Source organism: Primulina huaijiensis, chromosome 14 (genome assembly GCF_012295235.1).
Source record: "Primulina huaijiensis isolate GDHJ02 chromosome 14, ASM1229523v2, whole genome shotgun sequence".
In the NCBI taxonomy this organism is placed as follows: domain Eukaryota; kingdom Viridiplantae; phylum Streptophyta; class Magnoliopsida; order Lamiales; family Gesneriaceae; genus Primulina; species Primulina huaijiensis.
In genome coordinates this window covers 1,948,878-1,967,117 of record NC_133319.1, presented here as the reverse complement: position 1 = coordinate 1,967,117, position 18,240 = coordinate 1,948,878, and the positions used below count along the sequence as shown (strand labels likewise).

General features: G+C 35.4%; 2 protein-coding genes across 2 annotated transcripts; one reads left to right on the top strand and one right to left on the bottom strand.

Moving 5' to 3' along the window:
- Positions 1 to 174: 174 nt before the first annotated feature.
- On the bottom strand, positions 175 to 4,769 carry LOC140956556 (surfeit locus protein 1-like). The gene is made up of 6 exons (XM_073413338.1): positions 4,519 to 4,769; positions 4,232 to 4,332; positions 3,624 to 3,862; positions 2,549 to 2,720; positions 2,178 to 2,461; positions 175 to 650 (listed from the first exon to the last, which is right to left on the bottom strand). The coding sequence occupies exons 1-6, from the start codon at positions 4,646 to 4,648 to the stop codon at positions 581 to 583; spliced, it is 996 nt and encodes a 331-aa protein (XP_073269439.1). The 5' UTR covers positions 4,649 to 4,769; the 3' UTR covers positions 175 to 580.
- Positions 4,770 to 7,626: 2,857 nt separating this feature from the next.
- Positions 7,627 to 16,114, top strand: LOC140956953 (lysine-specific demethylase REF6-like). Its single transcript, XM_073413942.1, has 7 exons — positions 7,627 to 8,832; positions 10,288 to 10,366; positions 10,455 to 10,522; positions 10,653 to 10,803; positions 12,300 to 12,919; positions 13,317 to 13,976; positions 14,189 to 16,114. The coding sequence occupies exons 1-7, from the start codon at positions 7,992 to 7,994 to the stop codon at positions 15,799 to 15,801; spliced, it is 4,032 nt and encodes a 1,343-aa protein (XP_073270043.1). The 5' UTR covers positions 7,627 to 7,991; the 3' UTR covers positions 15,802 to 16,114.
- The last annotated feature ends 2,126 nt before the right edge of the window (positions 16,115 to 18,240 follow it).

Sequence of the window (18,240 nt, the reverse complement as noted above, 5' to 3'; positions counted from 1 at the left end):
TCATAGTCTCAAACTTAATAATATAATAATAATAAATAATAAATAATATAAAAGTATAGAAGTAGAAAACGATTAGTTCTTTTATATACTTGTTAATATTATTATTATCGCTAGTAAATTGCATATGCGAGCACAATTTTAACATGATTTCTAAACGCACGCATACACTCCAGATATTTGTTACATTTCATATTATTATAATTATAACATGAGAATAAAATGGAAGCCATTTGTACTTGTGGATATTTATCAGGCTTACCTTCTCCACATGTAGGTGGTAGTGTTCTAACATTGGCCCCTATTTGCATGATATTTTTATTGACTACAGCTACTTGCAACTGCATATTGTAACAGAAAAACGTAGCTCAAGAATCATCGATCCTCGTCATCTTTTATGTCTAGGAATGGGGACTTAGAGGCATGTAAAAACAAAGTAGTAGACGAGAAGGAAAGATTTTGCTTCCCGGGTGGCATGTGCAAGAATGTAAGCCGAAATGTCTCGTCTCGTCTCAACCCAACTCGATGGATTGGAGGGAAGAATCAACTCGTCATATGTCGAAGCTATTGAAAACAAACAGCACTACGTCCTACTCTTTCTTGGTTTGAGTCTCTTGATAGCCATGAATGTTACTGCAGCAGAAAGTGAGTACCTGGACCAGAGCATATTTACATCAGAAAAACCACTGCTGCAGATTATCACAAGGTTACTAGAATGGGGATTAAAACAACTAAAAAGAAATCAACATACAGCCCATGGCAAAAAAAATTAACTTCGAAGAAGTCACACAACACATTTCCTAGAATCTATGTTGCACATATACTTTTTTAAAAAATATGAAGTATCAGACATGGACACAGATACGACACACCGATACGCGTGTCGGATACGGCAAAATCTGTGTCGCTGACTTTTTGTAGGTTTGACCACTCGGATACGTCTTGGACATGACTAGGATACTCCATGAACACGGCGGTGATATGTTTCAGCAAAGAAAAAAATTTGAATTTTTTTTTTTTTGCCTTTTCTTCTTAAAGCACTCATCTGATGTTGTACATTGTGTGTGTGTGTGTGTGTGTGTTTTAATAATTGTCGTATCCTAACCGTATGTGTCTTATATTTTCAAATTTCGCCGTTTCAGTATCGAATACGAAACCCGTATCCGTATCCATGCAACGTAGCCTAGAATCGACTCACACATGTAACAACTTAGATTAAAGGGAAAAACACCAATCACCAAAAATGTAATACTGCAGAAGAAAAATAGTAGCAATGAAGTCTTTTCTAGGCAATCTTTGGACGACTTAAATAAAATACGTGAGGGATAAAATTGGACAACTCTTTCCAATTACTTCATCCAAGTAGCATATTTATATCATGGTGAATATGTGATAACCAGAGGACTAACGGTGCAAAACGCACAAAAGCTCTAGAGCCTAGAGGCAAGGTAAGCAACAAGGTGTGAGCCTTATTGAAATCGGGTGCAATAAGACATAATCTGTAACTCAATAAGACATAATCTGTAACTTACATACAATTTGAACAAAAGGCACGGTTAAAGCAAGCTTGGGATTTAAGGCACATGCGTCATTGGCAAAAGGAGTGTGCTTCATAAGACTCGTGCCAAGGCACAAGGACTGAGCCTTGCGCACTCTCAACTACTATATTGATGATATAGGCCTTTATAAGTTTATCTAGAAACCCCACTAATCCTAGCATCCTTTGCTGACTCAAATTGTTGACAACTGATTTGATACCTTAAGGTTGGGTAGAGGAACGGAAGATATATCCGTATATGATGTAACTGAAAATTGTCAATGATAAATTATGATAGAAGCCTAACAACTTCAAAAATAAAAACTTGGACAAGCACAAAATTCTAGTCATTTCAATAAAGTTGAAAGTAGTAGAAAAAGAGTTCTCCAACATTAAGCATAACACTGCTAAAATATGAACGTTGAAAATTGGCACCAATAAATAATGGGAAGACAAAAAGTTTTTCATGTATTGGAAAATTTAGGATTTTTTCTAAATGTGGAAAACTTAGGATTTGAATGAGAAAAATACTAAGATAAAGTCAAATCAAGTTCATTTGATAAAAGAGGTGTCAAGTAAGTATGAAAAAATGCAAATTTGAATGAATGAATGACTAACCAAAAGGCAACAGAATGATACATACCATGTTACTGTATAATTAAGATGATCTTGCGGCATTACTGAACTATGAATAAGCGCATTGGCATCCTTTGGAACAGGGTAGGGGCTGCTTGCTTTGATATTGTCATTGATAGCTTCCACATAGAGTGTTTTCTCAGAAAGTCCACAAGCTTGAGCAATTGCTGGAACATCAACATAAAACCACTGCGAGGTACCAGGATCATTTGGTGGCACAAATATGCTTGGCTTCTCACTACCACGTATAACACCAAGGACTTCTACTGTGATGACAGCTGCATCATGCTCCTGTCAGCTTTAATACATTGTGATTTTATTTCATAGTTAAGTCATCCATAAACACTCATCAAAACACAAAGAAACAATTTTTACAACCTCAAGTTTTTTTGGTTTGTTAGACCAAAACTGCCACCAAGAAATTTTTGCACTCTCTTGAGTTGGGGTGGAAGAACTGCTTGACAGTCTATCATCCTCTGGTACATGCAATGCCTTGTCTCTCCAACTACGCGGCACCCACCCTCTATTGACTAACACAGGTGATTGCAGACTGCAAGAAATTAAACAGTATTTTCAAGAAACTTACCTATATTCTGAAGAAACCATGAAAATAATTGACGATGTGTATTGGATACATCAAACAACCACGCGTAATTTATTATAAATACAGCAGATATCAAGGGTTGCCACTATCATTTTCACAAGAATAGTAAAGCAATCTTTAGTGATAACAGAATAAAACACTTTGAAATAAAAAAATATTTCCCCTGATCATCTAAGTCATGGTAATGTATGGTACTGTTTTTGAATATTCTCAGAAAACAATTTGGGAAAATGCGTATGGGATATATGCTTGATTTCAACTTCTAAATGAAACTTTTTTATTGCAGATGTTACGTCATTAAAAATTTTATTCGTTTGGTGATGTCACATCTCATGTATTAATTTACTGGTTTGGGGGTATTTTAGAATCTAAAATATGAAATATTGGGTTAAGAGTTTTAGAAAAGAAATATTATGTTACTAGGAGAATGAAAAGCTTTATACATATACATCCAAGAATTGCTTAAGGTTGCACTTGGATGAAAAGATTTGATTGAAAGGGAGATATTTGATTTGGGGAGGTATTTGAAGAATGAATTTGAAGTCAAGATAAAGTAACAAAGGGGTGGATTTGAAATTCACCTGCGTAAATCTATCTAGCAATCATATGGATTTGGAATCCATTATTTCAAACCCCTTGATCCGAGCGCACCCTAAATGTTTTCCATGTTCATTAAAAATTTTGTTCAGCAAACAAATCATGGTTTGAAGACCAAATACTGCATCACAATGCAAATCAATTTTGAAAAGTTACATTACTTAACATGATTAAATAGCAAAGCTGGAGGGTGGATAACATCAAATAACATTTATTGGCTTGCTTATTTGAATAATTGCTCCAAAATTTTACCTTTCAACATCACCAAGGACTGGAATAAGGGGACTTATAAGGTAGTATCCATTTTCAGTGACTCCAGAAATGCTCCTCGAACGTGGGCCAATATATATTGACTTCTTGTCATCAAAAACACCTCTGCATTGTATTCTCCTAAACTCCAGAGAATCAGGGTTGCCGGTGGAAGACAAGATTTGATTGCCTTTAAGTGGTTCGATTCCAAGTCTACTTTGCCGAAACTCTAGCATTTTTATCTGTACATACAAATCAAGAGGGGTGGGAGGGACCGGATTTCAACCATAGCTCAAATGCAAATAAACTGTTGCTTTCATCAAAATCAATTACCACAGTGTACCGTTCGATTGCTCAATGATGATCAAATAACTACGTGACAATGTGATCTCAAGTATTAAGCAATAATAGTCATTATTCTCACGTTTTGTGTGTATTGACTAAAAGAGTTATCACAGTTTGCTACCACTCTCAAATACTTCCAAATTCTCCAATATTTTAAAACGGTAGAAAATATATTCATTCAAGTGAAAAGAATCCAACACTACAATGGAACAGATATCCGCGGATAAGATAACACGACCAGCAATGGATAAGAAACAAAAGCTAACCTTTTCTTGTCTTCTGAAGATCTGCCAAGTGCCGAGGCCAAAAGTAATGGCACCCGGTATAAAAAGAAGTAGCTTCGACCATATTGACCTCGCATTTTTCTCTGCAAAATCATAAATCAATGAATACCGCTCCAGAATAGGAGATCATATCCCGTCCCATAATAAAAAATAATAATAATAATAACCCCATTTTCTCACGATATCAACTACTCCTGGAAAAACCCATCGGCCCCAGACGCAAAAACAGGGGAATGACTGAATTTTTAGGTTGAATAACATGATTCAACCTTGTTCTACATTAGGTGCAGAGACGGCAGGTGCAGAAGTTGAATACAGAGATAATGGCGGTGCGCACTTGAGATTGACTGCGGGACCCACTCGCCGCCGGAGATTCCTTGCTATGAAAGGTGATGCCATAGCGGAGATGGCGAGGATGACATCCGAAACGTGGTCGAACTTGAGGAACCCTGGATCAGTGCAGCTGGCGGAGGTTTGGCGTGTAACCGGACGCAGGGTTTATGATTTTTGAAAATGGAAAAATAAGAATAAATCAAATAATATTTATAATTTATTCTTTTTCTTTATTTTTTCATTTTCATAACCCCAATATAATCAGATATATCTTGATTCAAATATAAAGATAAATCGAGAAATGTCTACGAGTAAATAGAAATCGAGAGAAAAACACCACCTTTAGAGCATACATCCCAATATTTTTCAGTGAAGAACATGTTTCACACGTGGTGTCGGAAAATATCAATCTATATCACTTCAAACCTTATTAATTCGTTGAGACTATTAAACATAATTTTGCTTTTTTATCTAAAGGAATATGTTATATGTATTTTATACAATTTTATTATTTATATATTTTCAATACAAGCTTTTAACCATTATACACATTATTTATGTGTAAGAGATTTGATATATAATATATACTAAATACTGAGCACACACATTTTGTATAATACAATACATGAATGTTATATGATATTTATATTTTTCTTCTCGAATTTTGATTTTTTTATAATACTTATAAAATTCAATATAATATGATAATTCGTAAAATAATTTTTCTAAAATTTAAGCATAATCTATTATACTAATAAAAATATTAACAAATAATGATGATTAAATAAAATACATTTATTTTCCTTTGTTTTAAAGATGAAATTCAAATCCAAAAATATAATTGTATATAGTAGAGACCAAGCTTTGAATTAAAAGATACTTAACTAACAGCTAGTTATGTTTTGAATTCTCTCATTTAATTAATATTATAAATGTAATAACAAAAATTATTTTATTTATTAATAAATCAAACAACTGTAATTACAGGAGAATTCTACCTATGATAAAGATTCTTGTTAATTTCGCCAAAATCCATAACCACTAATAGTAACATATCTTCCAAAAGTTTAGATAGTTTTCAGTTTGATTATTTATTAAGGGATGATAACTTGTACTAAGTGTTAACTTAGTATCCAAAGTATTCTGAAGGCTATTCCAAAACCTGGAAGCAAATCTACGATATGAATCAGATACAATAGACATTGGAATTTCATACCGTCAAACAACATTATCCACATATAATCATGTCATTTTATTATAATGACATGTGATTATAAAGAACAAAATGTGATGATTTAGACAATCTGTCGACTATCACTCAGATAGTATCATAACCTCTGTCTGACTTGGCAAATTAGTCACGAAATCCATTGCTATATGTTACCGGTTCTATTGTGATATTTCTAAATTTCATAACCTCTAAGTTTTATTTTCTTGCCTTTAACATGCTGACATGTTATGTTGATGAATGTGAATTTGGGCTACACTATTTTCACGAAAAATGTATACGTGCGTACGCCAGCCAGTCAATTATTCCATCTTGGCAAATTGTGTTAGATTGTGCGTTGCATTTCGATGACAGCGTTATGATCATGAATTTGAATGTATTGCTGATACATGTTGTTGATTGTATCATTGGTATGAACACACAATCAAATTACCGAGCAACTGTAGATTGTTTTCATGGTATAATACGATTTATACCATATTTATAATAGCAAATGAAATTTTTATGGTCAAGGATCACAAGCTAAGATACTTTTAGTATCAACAATGAAAATGTTTAGGTTATTATTTTAGGAAATGAGGAATATATAAGTTCATGTTGTCGATGTTACTAAAAAAGAATTGAAATTGTCTGATATCCCATAAGCGAAAGAAATCCTGACGTCTTTCATGAGGAGATACCAAGGTTGACACTACATAGATAAATCGATTTCAACATCGAGTTGATGTCGAATACTACGTCGATCTCTAGCCATATTTTGAATCTTTTCTTTTAATTATTAATATAAACACAATAAAAAATTATTCATTTATTAATGAATCAAACAACATAGTTTCTAAAAATAAAACATATATAATACCCAAACTGAAATTAATAATAAAGTAAAAAAAAGTTTTTAAAAATATTATTTCCAAAGTCAATCACGTAAAAAGACATCAGTCTATATATCATCGAGTCGTCAAGTTTAAAACAAAGTGTCGACCGAGTATCAAAGTAGTTCACCCAACTTAGAATGATACATTTGTTTTTTTTATTTAAAAAATAAATATTTTTGGCAAAACGAAATTTGTTAAAAAATATGACTTTTATTAGGGGTGTCAATTCGGGTGAGTTGGATCGAGTTGTGCATTAGTACTATTCAAAAATTGCTCAACTCGAATTCAACCCGAATCCGAGTCAACCCGAAAAATATCAACCCGAATTAACCAAATCAACTCGATTTTGAATTTTTTAAAAAGAAATTAAATTAAATAAAAAAAATTAATTTAAACACATAATAACAAAATCTCCATCATATATATAATTTAAATTTAAAAATTTAATTGTAAAAAAATAAAATATATTTATCAAATCAAATAAACATTTGTTTAAAAAATAAAAAAAAATGTTCAAATAAATATTAAATTATGAAAATTTATGATATAAATATACAATAAATATTTTTCAGACATACAATATATAAAAATATAGGCAATATTTATTAATTATATTTTTTAAAAAAAATTAAAATTTTCGGGTCAACCCCAACCCAACCCGAACATTTTTTTCAGGTTCAATATGATCTGATCCGAACCCGAAAACTCCAAACCTAAAACTGATTTTTTTGGATTGAACCTTTATCATGTTGATGTGTCGTATCTCGAACCCGAAAACTCCAAACCTAAACCTAATTTTTTTTCGAATTGAATCATATCGGACTGATGGATCGTATCTGATTTTGACATCCCTAACTTTTATGGTGTCTTTCTTTAATAAAATGGCAAAAGAGTAGTTTATCCCAGCTCACAGTCATTTGCCCAAGCTTAATTAAACCAAACCATCCCACCCAGACCACTCTCGTCGCATTAACTCACTCTCATCAACCTTTTCACCTCTCCTCTGTTCGTTTCTTCTTACCAAGAAACAGAGGAGACACAACAAGACCCAAAAAAAAATTATATATTCCCCCACTAAACCCAATAATATTGTAGAAAATTGATAGAATAGAGCGAAAGGGAATCTCTGAATCCATTCTTTGACTAATTTCAGGATTACATACTTCACAATGCTTCCCCTGTAAACCCCCCAGATCTCACATTTGGTTAAATGCATATTTAGATTTTGCTGCACAGTTGCTTGTGCTTGCTTATTGGTTTGTGGATATGATTTCGGAGGTTTAGTGGTTGTTTGTTTTTCTCATTAATGGCGGCTGAAGTGAATTGTGGTGCGAGTTTTGAGGTTCCTCCATGGTTAAAATCTATGCCAGTGGCGCCAGAGTACCACCCCACTTTAGCTGAGTTTCAAGATCCAATTGGGTACATTTTCAAGATTGAAAAAGAGGCCGCTAAATATGGTATTTGCAAAATTGTCCCCCCTGTGCCTGCAGGTTCCAGGAAAACTGTTATTGCTAATTTTAACAGGTCTCTTCTAGCACGGGCAAAAGAGTTGAATCCGGGCGCAACTTTTACCACACGGCAACAGCAAATCGGGTTCTGCCCCAGGAAGCACCGCCCCGTGAAGAAATCGGTGTGGTTGAGTGGTGAAAAGTATACCCTGTCAGAGTTTGAGACAAAGGCTAAGAGTTTTGAAAAGAGTTACTTGAAAAAGTATGGAAAAAAGGAGTTACATGCATTGGAAATGGAGACCCTTTTTTGGAATGCCACTGTAGATAAGCCCTTCTATGTGGAGTACGCAAATGACATGCCAGGATCGGCATTTGTGACAAGGAGGAGTAATGGAAAAAAGAGTGAAGGTGTGGTGACTGTGGGAGAGACCGATTGGAACATGAGGGGAGTGTCCAGGGTGAGTGTATCTTTGTTGAGGTTCATGAAGGAGGAGATTCCTGGAGTGACTTCGCCTATGGTTTATATCGCAATGATGTTTAGCTGGTTTGCGTGGCATGTGGAGGATCATGATTTTCATAGCTTGAATTATTTACATATGGGTGCTGGAAAGACATGGTATGGTGTGCCACACGAGGCAGCTTTCGCATTTGAGGACGTGATCAGTGAACATGGATATGCTGGAGAAATCAATCCACTTGGTAAGTTTGTAGTCGACTCATCAAAGTTGAGATTAACGTGAATATTAGATTTTGTGAAGAAAAATTGTGTCCCATTAAAAATGGGATGCTCTGTTTTACATTGTTGCAAGCTCATGGAGGATTTCCAATTTTCAAATTGCCCATTTTAGAATCATACGTGATTATTGAATTGACTAGTGAAGCCTTTCTCGAGCTGAATTTCATTCAAATGTCCGAACTCTATCTCCGTATCTATTTTAGTGCTGGTACCTGCTGCGTCATCCCCTAATGTTGGGCTTATACACGAGCTACTGCTTATTTTATTGTATATTGATATAACATTGACATTAATAGGATGTGTGGGAACCAGTGTCGATTTTTGCAACCGCTTGAAACAAAATATGGATCCCCTGATGATATTGATCACTACAGAATAGCCTGTTGACCATTCCTATTGCTATGAAGTAGTAGTGGCCTCCTTCCACTACTGCTATTTTGCCACAATAGCTGCAATCTTGCATCCTTCTAACCATCCCCTGATACTGAATGCCGCAACTCCTATCTACAAACAGTCCCCCAGCCCCCACCAACAACCTAAGATTTATAAATATTCTTACTAATGATTTATTAGTTCTGAAGCTGTGTTGGAAAATATGTTAAATATTAGTTGATAGCTGAAAATAGAAAGCAGTGTTCTTTATCGGCCTTTACTTCGGAAACAATTCCCCTTTGTTGACTGGCAATAAATAACTTCAATATCATAAGTTTCTGTTCTTTTGGCAACATTATTTATTTTTAACAAATTATCGTGAAAGAGGACAACTGATTGACAACTTAGTCAATCTATTGATCAAAGTGGCGCTTACACGAATTGTGAATTTGGTACTGGAATAAGCTGTCTATGGCTTCTAGCATCTCTGATAACTATAATTGATCCTCTTGTGAGTTCTGGACTCATCAGATTGAAGGACACATCAAGGAGATTTTATATTGGTAACCAAAATGAAAGATATAAAAAAAAATACAGAAATCGATGTTTACTGTTTGTGCCTGTTGGTGCTGTTTACTGTTTGAAAACTTGATGTGTCAACCCTGTATCTAAAAGGCCAAACCGTGTTGCACACTAGGCAGTTTTTTGCGTGTTATGATTTGAAGCATGGATTCCGAAAACAGTTATTCTTCAAGGAATATTTTGGAATGCTGATTTTTGTTTTTTTAGGTTATAGATTACCGCGCTTGAGTTGGAATCTATTAGCTAATTCATGTTACCCCTTCATAGTCCACACCGTCCACAAAGAAAGAAGATCCAAATTTAGGGGTTATTCATGTTGTGAAGAATAACAGATGCTTCTTTCAGCTGCTTACACACACACACACACACACACTCACACTCACACTCTTCTCATTGCTTAGATGCCCCTGAAATTTTGTATTTATGTACTCAATGTATATTTATCAATTTATCTTTTCATCCAGTGACATTTGCTACACTTGGTGAGAAGACAACAGTCATGTCTCCTGAAGTGCTTCTTAATGCTGGTGTTCCATGCTGCAGGTGACACTTTGCCGCATTATCACGTTCCTATTTACTTCTGTTCTTCATCTGAACATGTATTTCTTACTAAACTGCTATCTTGAGTTAGGTTGGTGCAAAATGCTGGAGAATTTGTCGTGACTTTTCCAAGAGCCTATCACTCAGGGTTCAGTCATGGTAATGCACTTATAATTGTGGAATTCTTTTCCATTAGATATGTAGGAGTTAAACAGTTGAGAGAAATTGCAAAAGATATATATTCTTGAAAGATAAAATTATTCATTTTTACACAATATTATCATTTTAGGATTTAATTGTGGAGAGGCAGCTAATATTGCTACTCCTGAATGGTTGAGGGTTGCGAAAGATGCTGCAATTCGCAGGGCATCTATTAATTGTCCTCCAATGGTGTCTCACTTCCAGTTACTGTATGATTTAGCACTTTCGTTATGTTCAAGGTTTGTTTCCTATCACGCTCTTTTGATTCATATCAGAAAAATAGCCATGCACAATTTTCCTGAAATAACGTTATGTTAAAACCTGATTCATCTTAAGCGATGAGTGTTTAGCTAATTTCATGGATTGGAACTCTAAATTTGAACCTCATAAACCCGTGTATTTGCTCATCAGTAAATTTGGAATCTAGGATGAAACTGAAGCACTTAAATTCGTAACCCTTACTGCTACACTCATTATTAAGGCGAGAATTTGGGGTTTTTTGAACGTTATGTTCTGTGAAGTAAACTCTCTCACCTCAAATTATGATTATTAAAAGATTTCAAGAGGTGCACTTTTCAACAAAGTATGTGCCTCGGATTTAAAGCATGGGCCTTGGTGCTCCTTAAAGGCTGAAAGCATTTTATGCATGCCTTAAATGTAATGATGATGCATTTTGAGTGAAATGCATGGTATTGATTTTTCATTTATGCTTATATGCAAACGAATATTTATATTATATCATTTAATACTTAATGAAGTGTTTTCAGTTTCTTATGTATAGTGTGTTATCCCTTAGTATGCATCCATGCTCCTTAGTGTGCCTTGCACTTCTAATGTCATGCTTCTGGGTGATATTGTATTAATAGGATCCACACTCCGTCATTACAGCTCTCTAAACTTTGCAACTCTTGTAGCTATTTAAATTTTAATTTTGCATATTGAATACCTTTGTGGTTTACAATCCTCTGTATTAATCCTTTTTCTCTTACAAATCAATATTTATGTTTTTCGCAAAAGAAAAATTATATATTTCAAGTCTTCAGATTGCATTTGAAAATCCTCATTTTCATTGTTAAAGAGATTTATGTAATGTTCAAGAGGTTGAATTAACCATGAAGATTTCAAATTTTAAAAAGCAGTCTAAAAGATTTATCTCTATTCTCTCTTGTATTAGACGGAGACTGCTTCATTTAATTTGGGATTTTTACGTTGAAAGAGCTAGATGGACATTCTTCTAGTTGTGCTTACTTCAGGTTTGGATTAAATCAGATTGGCATCATTTTTTCGCTTGGCTGCTCTACATTTTTCCAATTCAGTGCTATCCTACTATTATGGTGCTAGCGTACAACTCTATTTCAGTGTTCTCCTCTGTGATGATTCCAATTATTATGCACATCCTCTTGTTTGCTCCCCAACCAAAAAGAAAAGTAAATATATAAAAGAACTGAAACAAACAGCATTCTGACATTAATTGGTCTTCATGTTTGAGTTGCTCGGTGTCTTCTTATCATTGTATGATCTATGGCTTGTCCTTCTGTCGGATACTTCCTCCAGTATTGTCCTTGTAAAAATTTAGGGTCACAATTCTTACAATAAGCAATTAATATCGTCCTTGTAAAAATTTAGGGTCACTATTCTTACAATAAGCAATTACCATGACGTTGTTATAAAGACATCTATTAAAATATGGCATGTGAATTATGTTTCTTCAGCATTTGTATTTATTTTACTGTAGCGTACCAAAGAATATCGCCAATAAACCACGGAGTTCTCGATTAAAGGAGAAAAACAAGGATGAAGGAGAGATGTTGATCAAAGAGCTATTTTGCCAGGATATGATGCATAATAACAGTCTGCTTCACTCTCTTGGGAAAGGATCATCTATCGTCCTTCTTCCTCAAAATTCTCTGAATCTCTCAGTGTCCCCAAATTCTCAAGATGGATTCCATTTTACAGCAAAGTTTAGGTTCCCAGGATTATGCAGAGCTAATGTTGAATCGAAGACTTCAAGCTGCAATGTTCATTATGATTTTACTCTACACGGGGTGCACGTTAAAGAGAGGCTATGTGATCTAAAGGAAACCCCTTTTTCTTTAGGTAATAGTAATGACATACATTCTATGGAGCATACTGATCCCGATGTAAAGAAGGCTTCTCAATATCAGCAGGGATTGTTTACATGTGTCACTTGTGGAATTCTGTGTTTCACATGTGTTGCCATAGTTCAACCCACAAAGGCCACTGCTCAGTACCTGAAGTCAGCTGATTGTAGCATATTTAATGACGGGGGTATAGCTGGTATCGACCACAGTCCCATAAGTGATGGTACAAATCCTAAAACGAATTCTTGTTCAGGTAATATAACAGGTTAAATTACTATAAACATAATTTATTTTGTGTTTGGGTCAGTTTTTCTTTTGTATTTTCAGTTACAATAATCATTCAAGTTGGATGCCTTGTCTCAATTTTTTCGCTTGGCATTTACCTTACCATTACTGTAACCAAAACATTGTCATGTGTGTTTCTGTTTATATGGATATGCAAGTAAGGTTCTATTTTGTGTAAACAATATTATAATTTGGTGGAAAAACAAACCATAATGCATATTGTGTTCCTTGTATATCATGAATTTGTTGTGTTTACGTTTGTAAAATGGTGCATATATTGTTGATGATTCCAAACCAAATAATGGTGGGTGGCTTTTGGCGACTATCTGTGGCCTATGATGTGAGCTTCTAATGTTCTTTTGCAGGGATGGTGCAGAAATATGGACTTGTTGATATCCCACCATGTACAGGTAATCGAGTTCGAGCTTTGGATGATGAAAGTTTAGAAATGGATTCTAATGATGAAGCAAGTAAAGGCCCTTCGTCTCTTGGCCTATTAGCTTTGGCATATGGTAATTCCTCTGATTCCGAGGAGAATGAGGATGAAGAAGATTTTCCTGTCAAAGCCAGGGGAACTGGTGGAAGCAGCTACTTGGACAATGGACATGCTTGTGAGACTACCAATTCAAATATTAATGGCAGAAAAGAAGTTTATTCGCACAATTTTGGTTCCTACACAAATTTTGGCCTAGCTAGAGAAACATGCAGTGGAACAAATCACCGAAGTTCTGACTCGGATAAGATTCAAACCGATAACTGTGCAGTGATTGACTCAAACTCTTTAATTGATGGGTTAAGACATCAAAGAATGCTTAACACGCTAAATAGTAAACCTGTCGCCTATGAGAGCAAAGCAACAATGAGCACTGGTTCTGTATCAGTGGAAAATACATCTTTATCCTTTTACCCTAGATCTGATGAGGACTCTTCTCGATTCCACGTATTCTGCCTTCAGCATGCCATGGAAGTGGAAAAGCAGCTTAATTTGATTGGTGGTGCGCATGTTTTCCTTGTCTGTCAACCTGGTGAGATTCTTTTGCATTCAAAACTTTGAAGTACTCTGGACCTAACAAATCTCCCTGTTCTTAAACTTGGCACTCCTTTGTTTAGTAACCATCAAAATTTGAAGATATCCATAATGGACAATGCGAAGCATGAGCTGAATGTATATTTTTGAAACTAAGTTATAAGCTTCCAGCTAGATTTTTTTTCATGAGCATCTTTGTTGTTGTCGCAGACTATCCCAGTTTAGAATCTCAAGCGAAAATAGTTGCAGAAGAACTGGAAAATGGCTACCTCTGGAATGAAATTGCATTCAGGGAGGCCAATGAGGAGGACGAAGAAAGGATACGGTTAGCTTTAGAAAGTGAAAACTCCATACACGGAAATGGAGACTGGGCGGTGAAAATGGGCATCAACCTTTTCTACAGTGCGAATCTTAGTCGCTCCCCTCTCTACTGTAAACAGATGCCATACAACTCTGTTCTATATAGTGCTTTTGGACGCAGATGCCCAGTTAATGTTTCGTCAGCAAAGAGCGAGTTTGAAGGAAAGGGATCAGGCAGGCAGAAAAAGATAGTTGTTGCCGGAAAATGGTGCGGCAAAGTGTGGATGTCTAGCCAGGCTCATCCGCTGTTAGTTGACCAGAATTTAGAAGAACTGGAGCTGGAAAAGGGGATTGCTGCCCTGGTAGATTGGCCTGATCTGAGATCCGAGAAGCTATCGGAACGCTACCTAGCTGCTGAAACAACGTCTAAAACCAGCAAAAGCAGAAGAAAGAGGAAAAGCACGGTGGAAAATAGCTCACATGTGACAGCCATATCTCTTGAGGCAGAAAATGTTGACGAACCACCTCAAGATCACGCACTCAGTAAAAGCCGTAAGCAAGTAAAAAGTAAGTGTCAGACCAAACGATTGAAGAAAGAGATTACTGAGGCTGAAAATTTGAATGAATCTACTGAAGAATTTCCACTCAGTAACGGTTGGACTCAAGTTAGGAGCAAGAGCAGAACCAAGCGAGTGGAGAAAAAGAGGTCCGAGGATGAAAAGTTTGATGAATCTTTTGAAAACCTTCCAATTGGTAACTTTTGTAAGCAAATTAAGAGCAAGCGTGGAACCAAAAGATTGAAGGAAGAGACTAACGACTTCAAAAATTTGGATGAACCGGCCGAAGAATTCCCAACAAGCATCTCTTGCAAGCTAACTAAGAGTAATTTTGGAACGAGGCCAATGAAGGAGACTCGTGAGCATAAGAAAAATCATGAGAACATCGAGAAGTGGTCCAAATTACTCATTGATGAGTTCGATGGTGGGCCCAGCACACGACTAAGGAAAAGAGGTGCAAATGCTCGTAAAGATATAGATTCCAGATCGAGTAAACCAAAAACAATAGTAAAGAAACTGCAAACAGATACAAATACAAAGAAACGTCCAACCATGAAAGCTTCTGCCACTTCTACTAACAAGGTAGCAAAAGCCAGAGATGAGGAAAACGAACATCTATGTGACATAGAGGGGTGCACCATGAGTTTTGGATCGAAACACGAGCTGACCATGCACAAAAGAAACATCTGCCCGGTGAAGGGATGTGGGAAAAAGTTCTTTTCCCACAAGTATTTGGTGCAGCACCGACGTGTTCATCTTGATGACCGTCCTCTGAAATGTCCCTGGAAAGGCTGCAAGATGTCATTTAAGTGGGCATGGGCGAGGACCGAACATATTAGAGTTCACACGGGGGCTCGACCCTATGTTTGCACCGAGTCAGGGTGTGGCCAGACATTTCGGTTCGTGTCGGACTTCAGTCGCCACAAACGGAAGACAGGCCATAATCCAAAGAAAGCTAGAAGATGATCTTACACAAGAATTTTTCTTAACATGGCTGATTGGCATTTTCAACTGACTCAAATTGATGTGTAGGTCTAGTTCAGTTAGCTTAATGTCGGAACTTTTCATCAGTACAGATGATTATGGTTTGTTCATTGTTCTTATTGGACAGAAAATTAACTCCAGCAATTGGTTAAATGTGAAAGAGAATTGGGTGAAAAAAGCAGAAAATTGACTTGCCAAATTTGTTTGTGGGATACAACATTGCTATTGTAGTGTACTTTTGCTTTCTTGTATTTGGACACAAATCTTATTAATGCTTTCAATATTAGAAGGTTCATTGTCTAAGTTCTCGTTGGACAATATTTGGAATTATTGAAAACATCAGTCAGATTCGTGGAGGGATCCAAAGGTCATATCAAACACCACAAGTACTGCTTTGCACTATAGCATTATTTTACATTTAAAATTTATTTTCTTTTTCTGACTTTAACAAAGCAACACCGTTTTTGGCCCATGTTTTAAATCTTAATGGGCTTGTCATTTGGAACTCATGCTTTATTAGTGCACTATCTTCTAATGTCCTTCAATATTTCCCACTAGTCAATCATATTGAAAAGTATATACCATAATCAAATTTTTTTTAATGGTAATCTCACATCAACTTTATTAAGAGTAAGTGTCCATAGATAGGATATTAACCAATCAAGAAGCAAAATCTTTGGTTACCCAACAAAATGGTGTAGAGAAGAAATATCAAATTGTGCTAAGGAATGAACAACAAAATTAGCTGATCGTCTATTGTGGTTTAAGCTCATTTCCCACGGTTTCATGATCTTATATATTTTTTTCTCCTGAACGTATGAACCGATATATCCATAATCATTAGATGATTACTGCTTGCACAACCATCTGTTACTCTTTTCTTGAGAGCCAAAAGTTTTGCATAAACCACCGACAGTCGTTGCGAAATTCTTTGTACATACCACCATCAAGTTCTATTAAACCCTTTTATTCTCGTTTGGTTCAATTTCATACTATTTCCTTATGTTATCATTTTAGATTTGGAATTGTTTCAACATTCAATTGCTTGTTAAAACCATACATTCGATCTCAAGTTTACTAGTTATTTTAATATAGAATGAAAGTGATATTTACCTACATCACACGCTCGAAACCAAAACCATTAGGATTTTGAGATCTCACCAATTTATGTTGTATTTGAATAACTTAATTGTCCAAAAACGAAAAACAATAAAATGATGATACTTATAATATTTAATCACGATAAATGTTTTACACATTAGTCTTTGAACATCTAAATCCAAAAATCAAAATGATACATCGTCAAATAGAATTAAGTACCATACCCAAAGGTATTTCATTTTAAAATACGGTATCAAGACAAAGCAATATAACAAAATAGTAAATGATTTAGGAGTATAACGCTATCAGAATCTATAGTGAGACGGGTTAACCTGATTCTTACATGCAATAAAAATAATATTTTTTTACATAAAAATAATATTTACACTCAAACCAGTCTATATAACATAATATTTTTCATAACGTAACTAACAAAAAAAAATAACACTTTTACATTAAAAAATAATACTTTTAATATAAAAAACATATATTTTTTCATACAATAACTAATAAAAAATAATATTTTGTAGTAAAAAGTAATAATCTGACTTAAAATATAACCAGTCAACGCCGGTTGATCCATACCAAGTATTTTTAAGACGTGGATGTTGGGTGACTTTGGGTATATAACCAGGCAACGGCTGGGTTTTGGAGCTGGTAGCGTAGCCTCTCGCGTAGGTAGAAACCCATCATCTGATCGTCGATACCCATGTCAGTGGCTGCAGCGAGAGTTTTATGCGGCCGCGGACTTGAAAGAATTTTTGGTTGATCGAGGGGTGGGGTGGTTACTGGGAACGTGGGTGAGGGATTGGAAGAAAAGGGTTGCGAGATTTGGTTGTTAGAGTAGATGCCCTGCAAGTCAACTGTTGACTAGGGATTTTATTGACTCAGTTGTAAAGAACAATCTTTATTTTAATATAATTCATTATTTCATGGTTTGTTATTTCTTTATCTGTATACCCATGATTTCAAACATAGATAAAGACCTTGATTATACTTTAATACAAATGAATCGTAATTCGATGTTGAAACTCATTTGTAAACACTGTATGATCTAAATTCGTTCCTAGTCGATTCAGCCGCCTAAAACATGGATAAAGGTCGCTTGAGCTCGAGACTAGCATCTGTGATGTTGTGTACTGAGTTTCTTGGTATGGGCATAGAGATGTCCAAACATGCAGATGGGTAGTCATATGATGATTATACCGAACAACCCTCCCTCGGACTTTCCAAGTGGTTATCATTCATCGAGAGGATAAGTCCGTGGTTATGATTGTACACCATTAGTCCTTACGACCCGGGACAACACTGAGGCTCTAT